This window comes from Gadus chalcogrammus, chromosome 18 (genome assembly GCF_026213295.1).
Source record: "Gadus chalcogrammus isolate NIFS_2021 chromosome 18, NIFS_Gcha_1.0, whole genome shotgun sequence".
Lineage (NCBI taxonomy): Eukaryota > Metazoa > Chordata > Actinopteri > Gadiformes > Gadidae > Gadus > Gadus chalcogrammus.
Window position 1 is genome coordinate 12,964,050 of NC_079429.1, and position 20,893 is coordinate 12,984,942.

Genomic DNA, 20,893 nt, shown 5'->3' on the forward strand with positions numbered 1-20,893 from the left:
AAAGAAAATTCACCTCAAGAACATGCGCAGCTGCGTGTGTTTCTATCAACGTGTTTGCGAATAAAAATGGATCGTTAGCCTGATGAAGTGACGTGTTCAGACCAATGTCTGTATATAGCCTACGTCCACAGTAAAGTAGTATAACGTTAATAGTCAAGAATGTGAGAAATCACAAAGGGTTTAGCATTGCCCTTGCTAGTGTGTTTGCAGTACTACTGTTTATTTTTTATGTAACATATTTTTATATTTTCCAAGTTAATTTATTTTATTTATAAAATATTTATTTAATTTTTCTTTGAATGAATATTTCAGTTAACACTTGCGCCCAAACACAACTGGTATGTATGACTCAAGGTTCAAGTCAGAGTTCAATAAATGTTAAAAAATGTTAAAACAAATAGTGTGCATCTACTTATTATTAGTGTGACGCTTTAGAATGCAAACTAATGGGAAAACTTTTAGATATCGGCCCTAAAAATCGGCCCAAAAAAATCGGCAGCCCATATCGGCTATCGGTTAACCCTGACCTCTAAGTATCGGCATCGGCATCGGTTATAGAAAAACCCATATCGGTCGACCTCTAGTTAGGAGGTGTGTGAGACCGGGAATGTGTGTGTTGAGTTTACACAAAAGACAAATATATTCCACAGCAAGAAAAATTTATCGAATTCAAATCACATCTGAATCCAGTTGAGCTGTCAAGACCTTCAGACACTCTGGTAGTTCAGGGGGTCCACAATACCCTTCTCACAGTATGCAGGTAATCTGCATAAACATGCCCCCCCCCCCCTCCCCACACACACACACACACACACACACACACACACACACACACACACACACACACACACACACACACACACACACACACACACACACACACACACACACACACACACACACACACACACACAAGCTCCATCTAGAGAGCTCCCCCTAAGCCAATTAAAACAGCTAGCCAGCTGTGTTTTCCTTTCTGTGTGTGTGCGTGCGTGCATTAATTGCCATGTGTGTCTTCATTCCCTGCACACTTGACTGCAGAGATACGGTTCACCTGAATACAAAACACATCCAAACACCCATTACGGGCGGAAATATTTAATCCTGCAGGAGGAGCCACATTATGTCACCAATATAAAGTCTCGCTGATGAATCCATTCTGTCGCCGATCCATCCCTTTGATTCCCCCGGTGACCTGGTTCATCCCATGGTCAACGTCCACGTCGGCGTGTGACTCACGCACCACACACTGACCCAGAGTGGGGCTTTCTGTGTCGTTAGGTTGTATGGCAGCGATACACAGCGTGCCCTGGGCTGTTTCCACCGCGCGCACTCTCCCAAAATCCATACTAACATACTAACACACACGCACACACACACACATGTGCGCACACGCACACATGCACAGCGCTCAACAAGCAATGTGCGCGCCAAACCACACGTGTGTGTTGGCGTCAGGCCTAAAAATAGCTCTCCTCTCCCACAGGTTTTGCTCTCTCTCCCTCTCTCTCTCCCTCTGTCTCTCTTTCTCGTGCTGCTGTCTCTCTACTTCACACGAGGAAAACGGTTGTATCCAAGACAACCACAAGCCGCTCTCTCTCTCGCCATTCTTTCCCAAGCACTTTGCCATGGCAACCAGGAAAAATGCATAAAATAGTAATTAGCTGAAGAGGGACGAGTAACTGGGGGGGGTAAAAGCAACGCGTGATGTACGAATTAGAGCGCTCCCAGTTAGTAATGAATATGCACATCGCCACAACATGGTGATTAAGATCCAACAAGGATAACAGCGGAGTTAAATAACTTTTTGGGGCAAGCCAAATCGAATATTATCACGGCAAGCGTGAGCTCTCTCAAGCTGCCGTATCGAGATCCACTCACAGTGTTCAGTTAAAGTCGTACCAATCCCCCTGGTACCATCTAATACTCATCAATTCAACTCACGGCCCGATGGATCAATAGAAGACGCAAACCTTGTTTCCAGCGACTGAAGCCAAGCAAGACACCAAACCCTGGGCGACTCGCCCTTGATTCTGGCATCATGTGGCTCCTATCCATTTCCCCTGTAAGCTGCTTTCGATTAAGGCCTCTGCTGAACAACAGGCTAGTTAATCAGGGAGCACTCCAACTTCATAGTGCAGCCAAAAAGAACGCAGAAGACGAATGAGACAAAAGATAGGATTTTTTTTGTATGTCTGAAAAAATAAAAATAGGAATGGAAAAACGCAGCTTAGACCTATGCAAATGCCCTCCACCTATTCACTTTGAGGGTGCTCCGAGGTCGGAGCCGCTTGAGGTTCGCTGGAGGGGAACAGAAGGATCCGGGGGCCCTAAAAAGATGACAGCCGACTCAACTCGTGTTCCAGGTCGTACGCCTCGCGCTTGAACGCACTTGAAGAGTCTGGAGGGTTGGAAACTCGCGCCTCATACATATTGATATGGCAACTACAAAAAAAAACACATGTCACCAGCTGGCAGGTAGGTGAGAGTGCCCGCGAGGAACAAATATATATCTGCGATTATATCCCTTTTCTCAGTGGTGGAGCGGTCTAAACTCACAGCCAGGTGGCTAATGAACCTGACTTTGTTCATGTTGTGACCTAGTGACGTTGGGGAGCCAATTACACCTTGTTCAAACTAAAAAGGTATATATTTTTATTTAAATGCCACTCAGGGTCATTGTTTTACTCATTATTTTTATAGATTTCTCTTTTGTTGAACTGAAAAATGCCTGTGTACGTGGTTGGTTCAAAGCTACCGCTAAAGGACCTCAGAACATAACCTCCAGCCCGGCGTCACTCGTCCACACCCAGAACCCATCCTCCTGTCTCCGCCCTCTCCCCCCCCCTCCGACATACTTTTAGTTTTCACGAAAGGGCATCTGCGGCCGTAACTCAAGGACAGAGACATGAGGGGATAGGGTTCTGCTCTTTCAGTGTCCCCCAAACCCTCTCCACAGGAGAGATCCTGGCCAGGGGCCAAACGTCCGGGTATAACTCTAGTCAATGTGATGAAAATGGCATCTCATAACTGCTGGAAGGAGAAGGGGGAGGTGGGGGTGGTGGTGCTAGGAGCTGTCTGCAGTCGCTACGGCAACAGCTGTCATGCCAGCAGCAGACCTGTTTTGGAAAAGTGTGTGCGTGTGTTTGCATGTCTGTGTGCGTGTGTGTGCGTGTTATCTCTAAGTGTGGGTTGGGGGGGGGGGGGGGGGGGGGGGGGGGAAGTATAAAGAGGGTTAATCTCAGTGCCGACTCGACGTGGAAACAAAAGCAGACGCGTCTTCATCAGCGGCGTCTTCTCTTTGCCAAAGCCTGCTGATTGCCATTCTCTGTGTTTTCTTTTTAAAACGCTGCAAATGCCACTGCCTGCGGAGGAACCACAAGCAAGGAAAACAAGAAACCAGATCCTTTGTTTTGGTTCCCCTCGCTCTCTCTCCCTCTCTCTCTCTGGGGGGGAGTGGGGTCTGAGCAGGGTCACAGATGCAGCTTGGAGACTCATTTTGTTCTGTAAAGAAACCCTGAAGATCTGCTCTCCTCTTCCTGCAGGTCCATGCCGGCAGCAGTTTAGCTCTCCCACACGGTGAATTTCCAGCAGCTCCCTAATTGACGGGTCCCTAAATGACCACCAGGTGAGATGTTGATCGGTCAATTACACTCCCTGTAGCGACATCACACCTGGGAGTGTGTCCACCCAGATGTGTGACGGATCATAGATCCACACGACCCGACTGCACCAACTGGTCAGCTAGATCTATTTATAGCTTACAGGGTGGACACTCCCCCACATGTGACATCAGACAGTCCAGGGCGGATTGTGAAATGGCTCGGAATGGTCCCATCAACATCCCAGCTGGTGGTCAAATAACAGCACTTCCAACGCTTGAAAGCATCTGTCGCCAACAGTAACTTACTAGAGTGCCTTGGGCGGCAAATCGACTGCTCTGAAAAGCACTTGACAAAAACAGTGTAGTGGTGGTCGTCACTAGACTCGTCGGCATGCTTGCCGCCCATGCTTGGATGACCTCTAAACTCCCTGTACGTCACCTCTGATATAAGAGTCCGATCCATGACTCATTTAAACATAAAATATGATCAAGGCTTCGTACATATCTTTATCTTAGCTAAGCGACCACAATATAGAGGAACAGCACCACAGCCGTACCGCATGTTTCTGGAAAGGTACAGCTAGATCTGTTGGTTTAGGTGTTCAGTCCTACCGCTGTCCAATGCACTCTCGGAGCTCCAGGGTCCGTAACGAAGACCCTGTTAACCAGCCTGAAGTTGCTTTCTGTCCGAGTCTAATGCCTTCTAATGGGGGCTCCATGAGCAAATCCTGAGGGGAATGTTTAGTTCTCAAAACCTCATTTTCTTCTGGTATAACCTGCTAAGCTCTAAGACCAGGTGAGTATTTGACACGTTTGCAAAGTAAGGAATTCTGAAAAGTTATTAAAATAAATTATTTTTACTCAATGCATATGCTTTAAGAACTTAAGTTTTAAAAGGGCTAACGTCTTTTTTATAGAATCCAACTGGAACATGGCAGAATTTGAATACAGAAGATCGCACTGAATTTATAACACAATATATTAGATCGATCACAGACGGCAAGATACTAAGACGGACAGACCTGGGTATGACTTTACTCAGGGGATGCATTGGAAGTTCCAATGCATCCCCTGAGTAAAGCCCTCGTAGTTTTCATATTTATTGATGGTTAGTGATTGTTCCAATTTGGAACAATCACTAACCATCAATAAATATGAAAACTACGAGGCAGTGTTATCAATGTACCTGTCCTCGGCTGATCTTGCTGGCAGGCTGCACTAACCAGAGACATTGCGTGTGTGCGCATGCGCAGAGGCCACGAACAGGTGCATTATCGCTCCATGTCCACACCTTGACAGAGAGTCCCTAAATATGTTGCAGCAGTGGTATCAATTGTAAGGTTGATATGTAATCGACATCACGAGCAGACAGCACTTCATTGCTAAATATCGTACTGATAATATTATATGTTTTATCCATGTTTCACACATCAGTGAATATAGCCTACAGAGAGAGCGTAAAACTCATTTAATTGACCACCGTCGGTAGGTTACAGGCCTGATGTTATTTATGACAGTACAATACACCTAAACGCCTGCGGTGTGACGGACCCCGATAAAACGATGGTGTAAGATTTGCTGTTAGACTCTTAGATTAGCAACATGGCTAGGAGGACTCACCTGATTTGGCCACCTTGTTTTTCGTTTGACGTCCGATGCAAATAGAGATGGTCTGTCTTTCGGTGGCACGGTGCGGTCTCCACCGGCCGCTTTCAAATAGTGAAGCGACTAAGAAGACCCAGATACTTTACCTAGAGAGCCCAGACGCGTCAGTCCTTCGGCAGCGCAAACGATGAGGCGCACTACAATAACCAGCTACTACACATCATTTTGGCGATCATTTGACCGATGTGAAAGGAAAGGTAGGTACATTTATAACAACTGTCACGTACTGGTTGGACCCGCCTGAACTTCTATCGGTACCCTTCTTCCATCCAACGGCAGTCGGCAACAAAATAAGCCAAAGGCAAGGAAACTTGAAATGAAAGAAGTCATAATATAAGAGTGCCATCTGGCGGCGATATTAGGAAATACAATCCGAATGAAGATTGGCAGAGAACTATTGGGCCATGATGGTATATATATATATATTATATATATATAGATATAGATATAGATATAGATATAAATCTATCATTTTTAGATAAATAGATAGATTGATAGATAGATTGATCGATTTTTGGAAAAGTTTAGCACCGTACAGTACAATATAGGACAGATTCTCGTCTGTATATATCGATATATACACAAGTATCTATACTACATTATGCAGTACGCTTTGTTTCAGAAGATTTTTTTTTTTTTTTTATCCTATAGGGATTGTTTTTGGTTTGAATGGTGTTTAACTTTTGATTGTTTCTCTGTGTCGTCTAATTGTTGGCTATTGGTTTAATTAATGAAGGGCTGTGAGCGATGAAGGGAGGGAGAGAGGGGGAATATGAAAGTCCCTGTGGTAGAGAGACTGGAGGAGACTGTGGAGGTGGATTCCGTGGAAGGCAAAATGTGTGCACATATCTTATGTTGCTTACAGCAACATGCAGTGAATATCTCGGGTCAACATGTTCTCTGAAGCTGGATGTTTTATTAATTACGGTTCGCCCAAGAGGTCCGCTGTTTGTTGATATTATTTGATTTGTCATCAATGCATTATTTATACTACATTATTTATATACTGTAGGTCTTGGAGTTTGAATTACTAGGCCTATATTCCGGCTCATTGGCACCATCCAACGTCGGTCGAGAGAACTACACCACGAAACCTCAACAGATGAAACGAGGACGAGATAAGGAGTTCAAAGTGAAACACTTCGGAGTTGAAAGCCGCCTTCAGTCGGTGTCAATTGGCTGCTCTGGATGAAACAGACTGCCGTGCATATGGTCAGAGTTGATTAGCAATATGTTATCGGAACTATGTGTTTGATTACATCCATTTGAAATCACCAGATCTACGAATTCATGCATAGATAGATAGAAAGATATATATATATATATATATATATATATATATATATAGATAGATAGATAGATAGATAGATAGATAGATAGATAGATAGATAGATAGATGGTTTTAATGTACCATTTGGCACATCACACAATATAACCGTGTGTGATATGTAAATTACAGGAAGGGCTATGGAATTCATGGTCCCTTGCATTTTCTCATTGGCTACTAGTTAGCAAACAATAGTTTAGCTACAAGCCCCAAAAATAAGCAAGAAAAAAAAAAAGCTATACGAACAAAAATATATAACAGCCAAATAAAAATCAGGAATACTAAAAATATACAGTTGAAGTTAAAACTGTTGTGCAAATAATACAGGAACATGTGAGATAGTTTGGCTAATTTGAATAAAAATATGAACATAGCATGATGAGCTCCTTTGATGCAGTATGATAACAATCCACACCATGTGTTTTTATTTCAGACTTTATTTTGAAGTGATTCATTTGTTACCAAATTATTTACAATTTATGGCAAAACTGATCAGAAAACATGCACAAGACAGACAAACCAGTCCATGGAAGGCAGAGATAAAGAAATAGAGTGGAAATATGAAAATACTAGACAGAGCGAGGACATTTCCTTGCACACTGAAGAATGTCGTATTGAACAGAGTCCAGGGGAAGGTGTTGTCAGAGGTCAGAGGTCAGCGGGTGGGGCTACCATTGATCAATGTACTCTGATCTGCAAGAAACAAGGGAAACAGCGACATCATTAACCCCACTCAAACCGACCCCACTATTGATCCCACACACTGTACTCCACTGGGGTCAATGTGGGGTGTTGAATTAACATGGAACACGACTCATTGGGTCGTTCAACACTTAAAACGGAGGACAGTAACAAGCGTGGGTGATGGGAGCTTTGCCACATTGTTAAAAGCGATTTAACGAAACCGAAGTGTCTTTTTCATGTAATATCCCACCCCCCCCCTCCGTTTCAGCTGTTATTGTGAGTTTTAAAAAAATGTGTTTCAGGCTGAGAATTCTAGGAAGGAGGGTGGGCTGTTATCTCCATGGTTACGACTGACGGTCACTTTGTGATACTTTTTTTTCTTAAGATAGAGCATGTCAAAAACAAAGTATTGGACACCGGTTTCTTTCTAAGGTAGGCTGATATTTTGCTCACAGTGACAAGATGATATATTTCACTATGTTGAAGAGCATTGAAAACTATGGCTTTTAAAACAAAACAAACCATGATCGGTAGTGGACTTGCTAGCAAGATATCATTAATTAGAGCGATTCAAAGAAGTAAAGGGAGAAACAAAGCAAACCCAGCCTTCTCACCGAGGCTCCGTGTCTCGGTCGGGGTTAACTCCAAACAGCAGCCTGGCCACTTCCTGCTCTGGGGTGGCTCGCTTCCCATACCTGGATGACGTCACAGAACACACAGACACACACACACACACACACACACACACACACACACACACACAACATTGCATGAAGGTCTGCAGAAGAGACAAAGAGCAGCTGATGTATTTAAGCACCGATTAAATTGCTTTTAGACATTTATTTGTGCTTTATTTAAAAGGTAAAGTCTCATTGGAATTCAGAATAATAATATGCGTTGGCTACTGGCCAAGTAGCTACTTAAGACACCTAACGAGATAACAAAAGCAAAAGCCTTTGGTTTGTGTCATGTTTGTTCTTCAATTGAGGGTAGGGTTATCAATCATTTTTATCAGTTGTAAATGTGCCACCATTATCATTTACAAACCAAAGGAGACGCCCGGCTGTTGGAGTCTCTTTTGGTTTGTAAACACACATGGTGGATTTAACAGGCCTCAACAGAACAACACAGTTAACCATGGCAGCAGGTAAAACCTCTTTAATGATGAGGTGGGGGGGGATTGTACACACACACACACACACACACTCACACACACACACACACGCACACACACACACACACCAACTGTAGACTGAGGAGCATAAGTGTCTGCTGTGATACCACTGCTGTCTGTGATCATTGTCTCCTCCTAAATATGTTTGAAGTATTTTAGATGTATTTTACACATTAACATTAAACAACATGAATATATTTATATTCATATTCATATTTTTATAAAGAAAAATTGACCTACACTTCTTTTTTTTAAGGCAAACCTTCGATTGGAAGGCCAAATTTGAGGAGTTATACTGGCCTAATGGTGCTAGTGGGCCGAGGAGGCAGAACCTAATTTGCCTGGTGGTCTGGCCTCCCTCTGCAGAGTTGGGGGCGGCTCCTGATATCCATTATGGGATGTTATTAGGTCTGAACTTCCTCCTGCGGTCTGAGGGAAGCCAGACCTTCTTCCCACAGAACCACTGTTTCTTTAATATTACATTACAAACATATAAATCGTAAGAAATCTCTAACAAACTCACTGAATCCTAACTGTTATTATCCCACGTTCACTGACGGGATAGCGTTGTGGCCCAGGTGGGTTCAATAGCGGTGTTAACACCCTCTCACCTGTAGGCATCAGAACAAGGTGTCTAACCTACCTCGTGATGTGCATCTGAATCTCCTTTAAGTAGTTTTGGATAAAAGCGTATATGGCAAAAATAGTTATAGGATTGGACCTAGATGAGTATAGTAGAGGGCAGTCAAGAAGTGTTTTAATTATCGAGTAGTTTAATTTATGATTGACCTTTTTCCAAAGCCCTAAAATTGGACTTCTGTATAATCTTTGTAAAGAATTTCCTTTGTTAATAAAGTTTAATCTGTGTGTCAGCGGGAAACGTATAGTATAGTTCAGGAAAATGCTGTTGAATGATAAATATTGGTAGGCCTATATCTTTCTTAAACATTTAATATATAGTTTTGTTATATAGTAATCGTTAGCCTTCATGGTAGTCTAGGTCGCAGTAACCCTACCGTTGCCTCGTGATGAGGTTGACGTAGTGTCGGAGCGCCGTGTGGTATTTGGCCCAGTCCTCCGGCGCCGCGTTGCTCCCAGGACTCTCCGGTTTTGGCGGGTAGGCGTCCGCCAAGTTGCTCAGACACACGAGCAAGCACACCACGAGGGCGAGGAGGCTGATCCACGGTCTCATTATGATGGCCATCCTGTCAGACAGAGCAGCCTCTTCACTCAACAATTACTCTACAAACAGACGGAACTACAAACCACTCTTAAACTAGTCCAGTTCAGAGCAACAGATTGTATAACCTTATTTATTACTTGTTATAATTGGCCAAGGTCCCTGAGTTAATCAAACACAATAAAATTAATAAATCGCACAGTATGATACATTGACAGGCTGCTAAATAAAAAAGATGTATAATAGAGCCAAGTCAATGAATAGGGTTCTAAGTTGAAGTACAGCATAGGCTTTACTAAACGAAAAGATCTACAAGCAGGTAGGCTAGGACTTACGTTTAGTTGTTGTTGTAGATAGTTCACCGTAGCAGTGATCTGTTCAGAAAGATCCTCGCTCAGAGACATTATATAGGCCGAGCGTGTTCTCCTGCGGTGGGGAGGATACCTGCTCCCCGGGAAGAGAGCAAACCCCACCCTATTTTCCCTCTTTTTTTTTTTAATGCATTTATGGGTCAACTATCGTCATTCACGTCTGCAGAGCCCGGTGGGCTGCATGCCTGACACACTTTACTGCCTTCACTATGTCAATATGATTTTTGGATGAATGCAATGTTCATTCTGGATATTATTAACCAGGTTCGTTTTTGCTGAGCTCTGTCTGGCATACTCGTTGATGACGTCACAAGCCCCCCTCGGGTCGCAAAAAAATAAATGAGTTATAGCGACCCCCCGATATGATGCCCGTCTAAGAAACAGCCCAATTTCTAAAGCCCAAAGAACCAATGTTATTCAACGATAGCCTACTTGTCCTCGTCCTTTTGACGTTCATCATAAAATATCTTCAATGATTCAATCAATGAATACGTTACCTCAAAAATATTCCGCAATTTGTTTTGAATGGCTTGGGAAAGCAGATCACCTGATCTCCACTTTATGAAGCAATGGTATAATGCAGTTGTTAACTTTCAGCACAATGGATAGCTCCTCGGCATAGACCAACGCGCACCACTAGCACACCACATACACTGCTGCCACTTCCAGTGTGCCCAAGGCGTTGAGACAGTCGTCGAGAGCAACCAATTAAGACTGGACTGGAGTGTTAGACCCAACTATTAAAGTAAGCCTAGTCCTCGTCTTTAAAGGACAACTTAAAAAGCAGATAGGGTATGTACATCAGAATGTATCATGGGAGTTTTTTGGTTGCTGATACTGGGCCATTTTTTTTATGTAAAATCCTAAATATGCTATCCTCTGCTACTCAAACCATGTTTTGTTACTTCTCGCATTAGAAACACTGTGGCAGTTTTAAACACAACAATATCACCCATTATGACAAGTCATTTCACAATTATGACCAAAGGGACACTAACATACTTTCTTCTCTATACGCTATATGTTTACTTTGATTGCTCCTCTATGTATATCTATATTATGTTAAGTTTACAGTTCTCAATTGCAAAACAAGATTTCCGATACGAGAAGACCAGTTGCGCCATTAAGTCATTAAAACAAATGAGTTCGTCCAGGGAATATCAGTTAACCGCCTTCTCCTTTGGCCTTAACCACATCCATCACTGCAGCTCCTAACATTGTTTGTTGTCATCATCATTACTAGAGTTGTAGGTCACCAGTGGCACGATATGCAGATCAATACAAAAGCTATACACCAAAGCAGAACTCAGAGCATGTCCTGTATCCTAAGCTATCTATCATGGAGTTTCTCTTCTTCTGATAAATGGACGCAATTTCTTTAAACTATTGGCCTACCAATGACACACACACACACACACACACACACACACACACAACATTAGGCTGTCGCCAGTCTAAGCACCATGAAGGTCTCAAGTGCTGACATTAAGTAAATTGAGCAGAGTCGTCACATATAGCCTATCTTTACGAGCCCAGTGGCATTTGTTTACCCGGGAGATCTTCCTGCTTTCCCGTTTAAAAGCTAAACGTGCACGCGCAGTCCTTATCTGAGGAAGCAATGTCGCCCGACAGCAGACGTACAGATGTTGCGTGATCTGTTTACATGTGTATGTCTGCACACACGGCTCGTTCACCGATGCGGTAAGATCACTGATGGTTTGTTCAAACTTTGTTCAGCTGCCGTTTTCGCTTAAACAATCCAGGAAGGATTTACAAAAGAGCTTGAGTTCAATAGTAATAATAATACAAAAAATGTGAAGTAGGAAGTCTTATTAACCACATCCTTATTAACTACTTTACTTTTTATTTTCAAAATTATAATCATCTTCTCTGTAGTTTCAATAAAACTATGTTTTCACTTGGAACCTACACCCTCACCCCATGGTTACGTTTCAAAACCATGATATTGCAAATGTGTGATAGCTGCATGGTGACACCAGCAAAGACACAGACAGCAATTATACAAACTTTACTGATTTTTCCACTTCTGTTCAAAGAACATATAGCAAGTAATAACCAATAATCCATTGTATATGCCTGAGTGAGTCATGGCTTTTAGTATGACCATGTGTAGTCCATTAGTGTCTTATAATTCAACCAGCTGTGGACCTCTAGTGCCAGTCAATTTACCCTGTTGGGGAGCAAAGGGTTGTCAATGTGTTCTTTATTCACAGATCTAAGTAAGATGGTAAATGTATCAGAAAATGTAATACTAAAGCTTCTAATATTCATTATACTAAACAATTGTATTATTCATCATCATATTTATACATGGGTCATTCTGTGAAAGGATCATGACAAGCCAAGGCAATCCATATCTACACAAAGCACCTACAAAAACCCATATCTCAACACAACATAACCCGTTGTAACGGAGGCTTTCCCCGGGTCATCCGGGTGATCCTTGACTCTCGCCATCAACTCCTCTGTCTGCTCTTCAGGGCCATAAAAAGTCAATTGAAAACACAACAGCTTCGTGGTGAAGAACCACTCATTGGCCTGCTTTTTCGACCGTGCGGAAAAAAACAACAGACTCAGATGAGTGGTAAAAGGTCTAAAGGGCCAATAAACTTTAAGAGCGCCAGAGTGTGGCAGGTCCAGAGCCCGGGGATAATGGGTGCTGCTGGACTTCACCTAGTCGTTTGGAGCTACTTTAAGGAACTTGCATTTGCAGTTGTGTGACGGGGTTGTCAAAAAAAGAAAACGTAAAGAAAATGTGACCTTCACGTTCACGTAAGACATCATTTCAATCTCGGACTAAATTGCTTTATTCGAGACCATCCATTTCCCCCCTCAGCTGGACAGCAAAAACATATTCCATTTTCATTTCCAAGTGTAAAATACGTCAGATAAGTATTACAAACCATTCTTTGTTGCAGAGAGCCATTTCCCAGGAGTGTCTGTCTGTCCAGCAATGAGGGGGAGAGACAGGTAAAAAAAGGAAAAAATATGTGTCCTTATCTAGTGCAATGGAGGAGCCTCTAATATGATCAGAGTGCTTTCCAGGCGTCCATCTTGTGTGAAGGTTGGCCGCAACACATTATGGAATATGAAACATTGTAATACTGTGGAGTTGAATGAGTTGAGAGGTGATGCAATAATTTTGTGAAATATAATATTTTTTTGATATTAAAGAAGTGTTAAATGAAAGACAAAATCAGATGTGTGATACATATATAAGAGATTTAAGAGGTCTGTGTTCAAAATAAAACATTAATTGCATTGCAAGTTGATAACATCCGTGCCAGCACTTCTAAGTCAACACCTAAATTAAGTTTTCTGCTGTGTATTACAAATTATGAGGTATCCCACTGGGAACAGTTCAATTACGTATTCTTTGCTTGCACATTGCTGATCGCCATTAGGATACGGCATGATGTAAACACGTGGCTTGGCCGAGTCCTGCGTCAAAGCCTTACATGTCCCTAGAAGTAATTATGTAAAGCCAGGGCATCCCCCACATCCTGGGCTACAGACTCTCAAGGGGAGAATCTCCCAAAGTGGCAATCAATACGATGACATCATCCATTGATTGGTATGGTTAGGAAAGGATTTCCCTCTTTAAAATGAACACCAGCAAGCAAAGAGCTGATTTTGCAGCAATTTAAATGCAGCCAATAATTCGTATTACAGTCTAGAATAGTGTAAGAGAAATAGTCTTAATATAAACAGTCCAAGTAGAACAGTCTGTTCTACTAACTGTCCAACTGTTCTACTAATGATGTTATCATTCAGTTATCATGTCATAAAACAGATTATTGGTTTAACACTCAAAAGAGACAGTCTTAGTTGCACTGTCTGCTTAAAACAGTATTTGTAAAAAGATCCAAGTAGAACTGTGTTTGAGAAGTCTTATTCATGACACAGGCTATGCTTTTGTTAAATAGTGGACATACCTCCTTTTCATTTCCAGAAGCACAAAATGTTATGTGGGGGGGGGGGGGCAGCGAAAAGAGGCAACACAACCAACTTTGCAATTGTTTTTTGACGAGAAGACAAATGCAGGTATAAAAAATGATTCAGTCTGAATTACGAATAAGAACATTTTTTTCGCTTTCCCGGACGTTTACACAAACTGAAATTTCACAAGGAACTGAGAGGAAGGAAGTGTTTTGGAGGGTAATTCCATGTTACTTACATTTTAAATGGGATCAAAAGGTTACGAATAGTTTAAGTCTAGTTGAATGCATCAATTGCCAAAGCGAGTCTTTTTTCATTCAATATTAATGACTTGCACATCACCTAGTTGTTGGATTAGTTAGAGAAAGCAAGGATTGCAGGGTACTCAGAACACAGGGAAAGCGAAGGACACCCTGAACCTGACATCTCTCTCTGGGCTGTCTGCTGTACATACGCCAACTTTTGTTCAAGGAGACTTTCTTAATTTTCCCCAGTGAACGAATAGGGTGGACTTCCTATAAACCTTTTTTCTTTACCAAAGTAAAACCCATTTAGCTAGTAAAATGTTGTGATCAAAGTTGGTCAATGTATGTAGTTAATCCACCCCGACAGAGCAACCTGAATAGTCCTATCGAAAATCACTGCAGTAGTGAGGCTCCTCTGTTAATCAGCCCAAACCGGGCCGCTGACCATTCCCGTAGCACACGCCTGTCACGTGTAATAAAAGATGTCCGCCTCCTCGAATAATTACTCTCATCGGTCGCAGCCGTGTGGAGAAAATGCTTCTCGATGAGATAATCCCTAGGATGCGAGTGTATCGTGATTATAGTCCATAATCCGTTAAAGCCGAGCTAATTGCACTTTTATTGTAAGCATGCAGTTCGACCGACTCAATAAGAGATCTTACTTTCTTACCGTTTCGGGCATAATTGATGAATGTGTTGAGGAGGGGGGCGAGTATTTTCCTCTAATGACCACCATTCGCTGTCACGTGGAAGGCCATAACCCCGGCTTCACTGTTGCTCTTTAATTAAAGAACAAGTTCCCCACTGAACTCATTAAGCAGCTCAGTGGCATGTAGGGGTGTATTAGGCTGTTATTGGGCAGCCATGTGTGAATACTGTTTATTGAAATGTATGGCTTAATGGGGATACACTTCGCTGACATTCAATATATTGAATCCTCAGAATTATGACGTCCATTCTTTGAAATATGCATTCCTAAAGTTTATTATTCAAGTTAAATCTTTCAACGTAAGAAAAAAACAAAACATGCTTTTCTTTAGTTTTTATCTAAACAAACATTGCGAGAGTACGGTCAACCTTTTAAAAAGGATTCACCAAAGCACAGTACAGATAAGCATTTGTGGTGTTGCCTAACCTCAAAAATATTTTTTTGTGAGACACAACTCCTTCAGTAGCAAAATACAAAAAAAATTCTCAACATTTTGGAAAAACATATGCTGAACCGATTTCTTTAACTCCCTCATACATCCTACATAGTTGTCTCCATTAGTGTGTCCACCATCTTTGGCAGGAACACTTCAAGGAAATGAAAGAAGTCCCGGAAGTGGTCCTTCCCCTCACTGGGGGGGTGGATCTGGAGAAGGACCTTGGTGCTCTGCGTGGCGCCCACCAGCTTCGCCTGGACCCTGAACACCAGCGGCACTTTCACCCTAGGCTGCTTCTCCAAGATGTGCTCCGTCACCTGGGTCTCCAGCGCCGTGCTGCTGCCCTCCGGCCTGGAGTCCACCGTCTCCTTCACCAGCTCCCGCCTCACTTTCCTCCGGCCCGCCCACACCGCGTGCGTCTGGCTCCATGTCCAGCAGGGGGCGCCGGGCTTGGGCCCGCGCCCCAGCCTCGCTTTCTTCCCCTGGGGGGACGTCGCGGCGTCGCTGCTCTCCGAGGACAGGGGCCTCTTGGTTCCGACGGCGGCGGCGGCGGCGGTGCTTTGGGGGCTGTCCTGGCCCGCGACGCCGCTGTCGTTGGACGTGTTGAGCTCCTCTGAGGTGGCGTCCATGGACTCGCACGATCCGGGCGCCGCGTCGGCGTGGCCCGGGTCCCCCGCCGGCGTCGGTTCCGTCAGGGACCCGGGGCCGCACTTGAGGACGTTCTGGAAGACCTGGACCACGGCCACGCAGACCCTCTGGAACCAGAGCGGCCGGAAGTCGTCCCCGGCCTGCTGCAGCTGGGCGCGCAGACCCTCGGGCAGCAGCGCCAGCCTGAAGGGGATGCTGATGCTCATGTCCTTGTCGGCGGAGCCGTCCTGGTTCTTGTGCTTGGGCCCTTCGCCGTGCGGGGTGAAGAGGCGCACCAGCCCCCAGGGCTTCCCCTTGGTGGACTTGCGGAGGTACTGGAGGCTCCGGCAGTACTTCTCCGCCTCCTGGCACTCCCTCTGGAAGTTGAGCTGGCTGCGCTCGCTCAGGTTCCCCGCCACGTTGTGGGAGAGCTCGAAGGGGTCAAGGAGGTTGAGGGGCCCCAGCTTGAGGGCCTGGTTGTGGGGCTGGCGGGGTTGTTCTTCCTCCATGGCCTCCTCCTCCTCCTCCTGCGTCGTCTCCTCCCTGGTCTGGCCGATGAAGGAGGTGACCGGGAGCGCGCGGCCCTCCCGGAGGGAAATGACGCTGCCGGCGAAATCAAAGGTGGCGTAGAAGGAGAAGAACGCAGCCAGCAGCACACCTGCGGACACGCCCAGAGAGAAGAGCCGACATTGTTAGGGAGGGGGAACTGTTCCCGCAGAGGAACAGGGAATCACACATTGCTTCTGCCTGCCATTGTAGAAATGGTCGTGTCGAGAAACGAGCAAGTCACGTGATAGCACCTGTTTAAATTTATATAAAAAGGCTAGCCCGATTTTGCTACTGCTCCTACATATACTTATATTGTTGGGGGTTAAAGAACGTTCTAGCTTTAGACTGGGGTTTCACTCTGGGTTTCCCCAGATTGTACCACACATAGGCAGGGCCATTTCAAACTGCTCTAGTATCATGCAGCGGACTATTCATCATTTAAATAAACTTTGGTCTAACACCAAGAACATCATGGCCTGTAATCTCTACCAACCAGATGGGATATCATATGATGAAAATAACTTAATTTGGGACCTGAGCCCAGGCACTTACAGAGGTCCTGCTCATTCTTGCTGGGAGGTACAGCGATGGGCTGGCTGGGGAAGGTACAGTCCCACCCTTCAATTACACACTCCTCCTCTTCACCTGGAAGGAGACATGGTGGTCAGGGACCGGGATACGGTGGATACCATAGCACTGGAAGTTAGTTAGTTAAAGAGCCTGTTGGATCCCAGTAGTTCTGCTTTAACATAGAAGGACTGCTGGGCTCCAGAAGCTCTGCTAAAACATGGTTATAGCAGAACGGTATCCCAGGTCATGGCTCCTGCATCTCTTCCAGAGTGCGCTCATGAATCAAAGTAATGACCAGATGAGGGTGCTGCTCTGGGGCTTACAGGCCATGGCTTTGAGCTGGTCCACCGTGGGCAGGACCGGAGGATCGCTGTTCTGCAGGAAGAAGATCACCAGCAGCGTCAGGGCGTAGTTGTTGAGCAGCGGGCCAGCACCGCCTACGTTTCCTGTCCCGTCAAAATAAGAGTTACAAGTCAGAGCAAACAAACTAAACAGAATTAAGCTTTGACATAGAAATGTTCAGCTAATAAAGTTTTAATTTGATCTTTTTAAAATAAATATATTTTGGTATCTCCAAATGCTGGCCAAGACAAAAACAAAATGCATGTGCTTCTACTGCCACCTGTTGAGGGAACACAGCAAGTGACACTAGAGCTGTGTAATGCCTAGTTAAAACTTGCTCAAAAAGGGAGAAACTTGTTCCATTATACCATGGTAAACTGACAATTTAAATATTGTTATTAAACTGATTTCTGTAATAATAGTGATTTCAGATATTCCGTTTTGTCCACCATTTTAAAACATGGTGGAAGGCACTAACAGGACCAAGGACCCATGCGTTGTGGTGTGATTCTCCAGCAGAGATAAAGGGGGTCCTACCAGCCAGCTGTTTCTGCCTGGCCCAGTAGCGAATGGTGTATACCAGGGGCCTCAGCCGGGCGTCCAGCCCAGAGCAGAGCTGCAGGTAGCGTGTGTTCCTCACCGCCAGCCTGGGAGGGAGGGGGAATATACTTAAGAACATGTATACTAAAACCACGATTTATTAGCAGTGTTTAAAAAGCTGTGACTTTTACCAGAGTAAAACTATTGATTTACTAAACAAACCAAAAATGTGTAAATTTTTTATTTGGTTCAGTGCAGCGCGGCAGAATGGCCATTAACAACGTCATATTAGTTGGTGGTCAAAGAAGTCCAGGGCATTAAAGTACGAGGTCATCCGCTGACCTGTTGTTGATGCTGATGTCCCCCTGGAGGTCCAGCTGGTGGTAGTGGAACTTTACCACGGGGAGCCGGGCGCTGGCCACCACCTGCACCTTGTGCACGCCGGGCACACACTTCTTCAAGATGGCCGCCACCAACTCCAGCAGATCGGCGGGAGACGCCGTGGACAGGTCGATGTCCGACAGGATGGAGTCCTCCGAGCGGCCGTCGTCCGAGGAGGCCTCCGCCACCTGAGAGGCCGACAGAGACAGGTAAAGAGACAGATACCGAGCTTGAAGTTGGGTTAATCAACTGAATGAGTTGTTGAGTGATCCATGGATTCCTCCCGGTGTACCGGTTCTGTGGAGGACTTGGCGCGGGCCTGGAAGGTCTTGGTGTTCTCCAGGTCTAGGAACAGGTCCAGGTCACAGGAGTGGATCCCAAACGTGTTCACGGAAGAGCCGAACGCCATGATCTGGCTGTCTGTAAAATACCAGGTGGGAAATGTGTTTTATTCATTACAGAGCAAAGTGCAGGTTAATGTCTTTAATCAATGCACATTGTGTGCTCTTAGAAAGAAGATGAACATTTTTTGTAGTTTTTTACTGCCGACAAGTTCTAAGAATAGCAAACTAATGTAGTTATACTGGGCGCGGCACACATTGTACGATTAGATCAAAAGGGGGGAAACCTACATAAACACCCTGACACAAAGCAGAGCCCTCTTAAAGCTGGGATTCACACACATCTCCCAAGATGTACAAAATAAAAGTTTACCAGGGAAGAACTCTGTGAAGACCTCCTGGATCAGCTGGACCAGCAGCGCTCGGGCATTCTTCTTGTTCTCCGTCAACTGAATGCGCTCCACCACACAGTGCATCTGCTCATTCACCTGGGACAAAACGCAATATTCAGCTGACCAAATCTGTACCGCATCTTCTGTCAATACATTATTACTCCCAAAAGTCTAATAATAATAAGTGTACTACTATTTGTTCAATTATTTCCTTGGCTGATGAGTTGAGTAATGTCACCTATCTATGCTGCTATATAGAATAGATTCTAAATGCAAAATGCAAGAAACATTCATAAAATTTTAACCTTAAGTGAGGTAACAACAAGATGATCATTAAATAACTGTAGATTAAATGTAATGAATGACAACCAATATCACATTTGTTATCTGATCTAGTAGCAAACATTACAACATAGAAACCAAATGTAAATATGGACTTTTCCGTTCACTAGTACACTGAAAAAAAACAGGTGCAAACTAACACAGTACTGCAGGATGGATTCTTACCGTCTCAGCCTGAACCAACACCGGTTTAAGCCGCTCCAGAACCTCTTGGAGGTTTTGGAAGTCTGTCTTCTTCTTGTTGATGAGCTTAAAGCCCTTCTTCTCCCGTGGCTTCACCCGCAACCTCTGGCCGTTAATTTCGTGTACCAGCTGGGACAGGGTCGTCTGCTGGCCTTCAATCTCACTGAACTGCACGATGGCGTATACGCCCTGGAACAACAGAATGAGTTCATAGTTATAATAAAGTGATATGATATAAAAAAGAAAAGAAAAAAAAAGAAAATGCAGGTGAGTTTTTGTACTTGACATTGCATATTTTATCTTTAATCTACACACATGATGAGATGTTTTCATTAACAGCGAACATAAACACATTTGATTCATTTCTCAACCAACCCCTTTCCCTTTGGTCTTTCTCTCCAGTTTTTTCGATGGATTCCATCAATCCATCTAAAACAGTGGTTATTCAGGATTATTAGAATTATACTGGCTACAGTTTCAATCAAGCACCCAACCTTGTCTTTGTCAAAGATAACATTTTCGACATCTCCGAAGCGCTGGAAGTATTCTGTGAGTTGGGTCTGAGAAGTGTCCTTCTGGAAGCCGCTGACGAACACGCTGCGTTCCTCCTGCGCCTGCCGGGTGGCGCGCACGTCGGTCAACGTCTTGTGCTTTCGCCCTTTCACATGCTCATCCAAACTAGGTTCTTTAAGAGATAATGTATAAATGTTACAATATGTATGATCTCTGACCCAGGAGATATAGTCTGATTTGGTGTGAGATAAATAAACAAAAGAGAAAAAACACTGAATGTTTACGATCGTAAAACATTTCTCACAAATTACTGAAAGTCACAATAATGGTAGTTAACGTTAGCTACTTACTGTTTGGCATATCGATGTTGCATAGTTTGCAATGAAATCCTTTTGGCGTCGTTATTATGTCCACTTCCATAAGAGCAGTTTAATTTGGTATTTCTATAGTCTAAAGGTCTTGACTCAGGAAAGACTTCCCAGATTAGTTAGGTTTTTTCTCAAATCTCCCTCCAACGAATGCCTTGCGTTAGTTTCGGTCTGACTTCTAAATGAGTCCGTGCTATACATTTACCCCAATAATGGTTCCGCCAAATTAATTTGGTTGAACTTTGAGTGCTCCCTTTATACGTACGGCATAACGATTTATTTTCTATACCTCATAACCGAATTATAGACAACGGCTCGTCAATTCATAATACAAGGATCTTATGTTAAGAATAATAATATCGAATTTGTAATTTTATTTTCCAGGAGTTT

The 20,893-nt window shown here is 43.9% G+C and overlaps 3 protein-coding genes across 5 annotated transcripts in view; all 3 read right to left on the reverse strand.

Annotated features, from left to right (window-relative positions):
* The window catches only part of mpp2b (MAGUK p55 scaffold protein 2b), a 43,213-nt gene extending 37,629 nt beyond the window's left edge, over window positions 1-5,584 (reverse strand). Inside the window, exon 1 of one of the 2 annotated variants that reach the window (XM_056577072.1) lies at window positions 5,225-5,584. Coding sequence is in view for 1 of the 2 variants with exons in the window: in XM_056577070.1 (XP_056433045.1) it covers window positions 4,791-4,851 (61 nt within the window). In the remaining variant the exon portion in view is untranslated. The other variant, XM_056577070.1, reaches the window with a different exon arrangement.
* Window positions 5,585-7,036: 1,452 nt separating this feature from the next.
* LOC130371333 (peptide Y-like) lies at window positions 7,037-14,992 on the reverse strand. Of its 2 annotated transcripts, XM_056577075.1 has the most exons (6): window positions 11,556-11,569; window positions 10,503-10,562; window positions 9,970-10,078; window positions 9,471-9,659; window positions 7,895-7,975; window positions 7,037-7,289 (listed from the first exon to the last, which is right to left on the reverse strand). In XM_056577075.1, the coding sequence occupies exons 4-6, from the start codon at window positions 9,656-9,658 to the stop codon at window positions 7,265-7,267; spliced, it is 294 nt and encodes a 97-aa protein (XP_056433050.1). In that variant the 5' UTR covers window position 9,659; window positions 9,970-10,078; window positions 10,503-10,562; window positions 11,556-11,569; the 3' UTR covers window positions 7,037-7,264. The 2 variants fall into 2 exon arrangements, with proteins under 2 accessions (XP_056433050.1, XP_056433049.1); XM_056577074.1 differs by lacking the exons at window positions 10,503-10,562; window positions 11,556-11,569 and adding an exon at window positions 14,881-14,992.
* Window positions 14,993-15,165: 173 nt separating this feature from the next.
* Window positions 15,166-20,807, reverse strand: tut1 (terminal uridylyl transferase 1, U6 snRNA-specific). The gene is made up of 10 exons (XM_056577069.1): window positions 20,486-20,807; window positions 20,117-20,307; window positions 19,605-19,811; window positions 19,079-19,193; window positions 18,657-18,784; window positions 18,326-18,552; window positions 17,981-18,090; window positions 17,425-17,547; window positions 17,084-17,176; window positions 15,166-16,640 (listed from the first exon to the last, which is right to left on the reverse strand). The coding sequence occupies exons 1-10, from the start codon at window positions 20,553-20,555 to the stop codon at window positions 15,460-15,462; spliced, it is 2,445 nt and encodes an 814-aa protein (XP_056433044.1). The 5' UTR covers window positions 20,556-20,807; the 3' UTR covers window positions 15,166-15,459.
* Between the last annotated feature and the right edge of the window lie 86 nt (window positions 20,808-20,893).

Excerpts from the sequence above, each read along its gene's own strand:
- LOC130371333 (XM_056577074.1), bottom strand. The coding sequence starts at position 9,658 with ATGGCCATCATAATGAGACCGTGGATCAGCCTCCTCGCCCTCGTGGTG. Across the intron at positions 7,976-9,470 it reads AACCTCATCACGAGGCAACG|GTATGGGAAGCGAGCCACCC; the intron begins GTAGGGTTACTG and ends GACGTCATCCAG. Across the intron at positions 7,290-7,894 it reads GACCGAGACACGGAGCCTCG|ATCAGAGTACATTGATCAAT; the intron begins GTGAGAAGGCTG and ends TGTTTCTTGCAG.
- tut1 (XM_056577069.1), bottom strand. The coding sequence starts at position 20,555 with ATGGAAGTGGACATAATAACGACGCCAAAAGGATTTCATTGCAAACTA. Across the intron at positions 19,194-19,604 it reads TGTTGGTTCAGGCTGAGACG|GTGAATGAGCAGATGCACTG; the intron begins GTAAGAATCCAT and ends GTTTTGTCCCAG. Across the intron at positions 17,548-17,980 it reads CAGGCAGAAACAGCTGGCTG|GAAACGTAGGCGGTGCTGGC; the intron begins GTAGGACCCCCT and ends TTGACGGGACAG.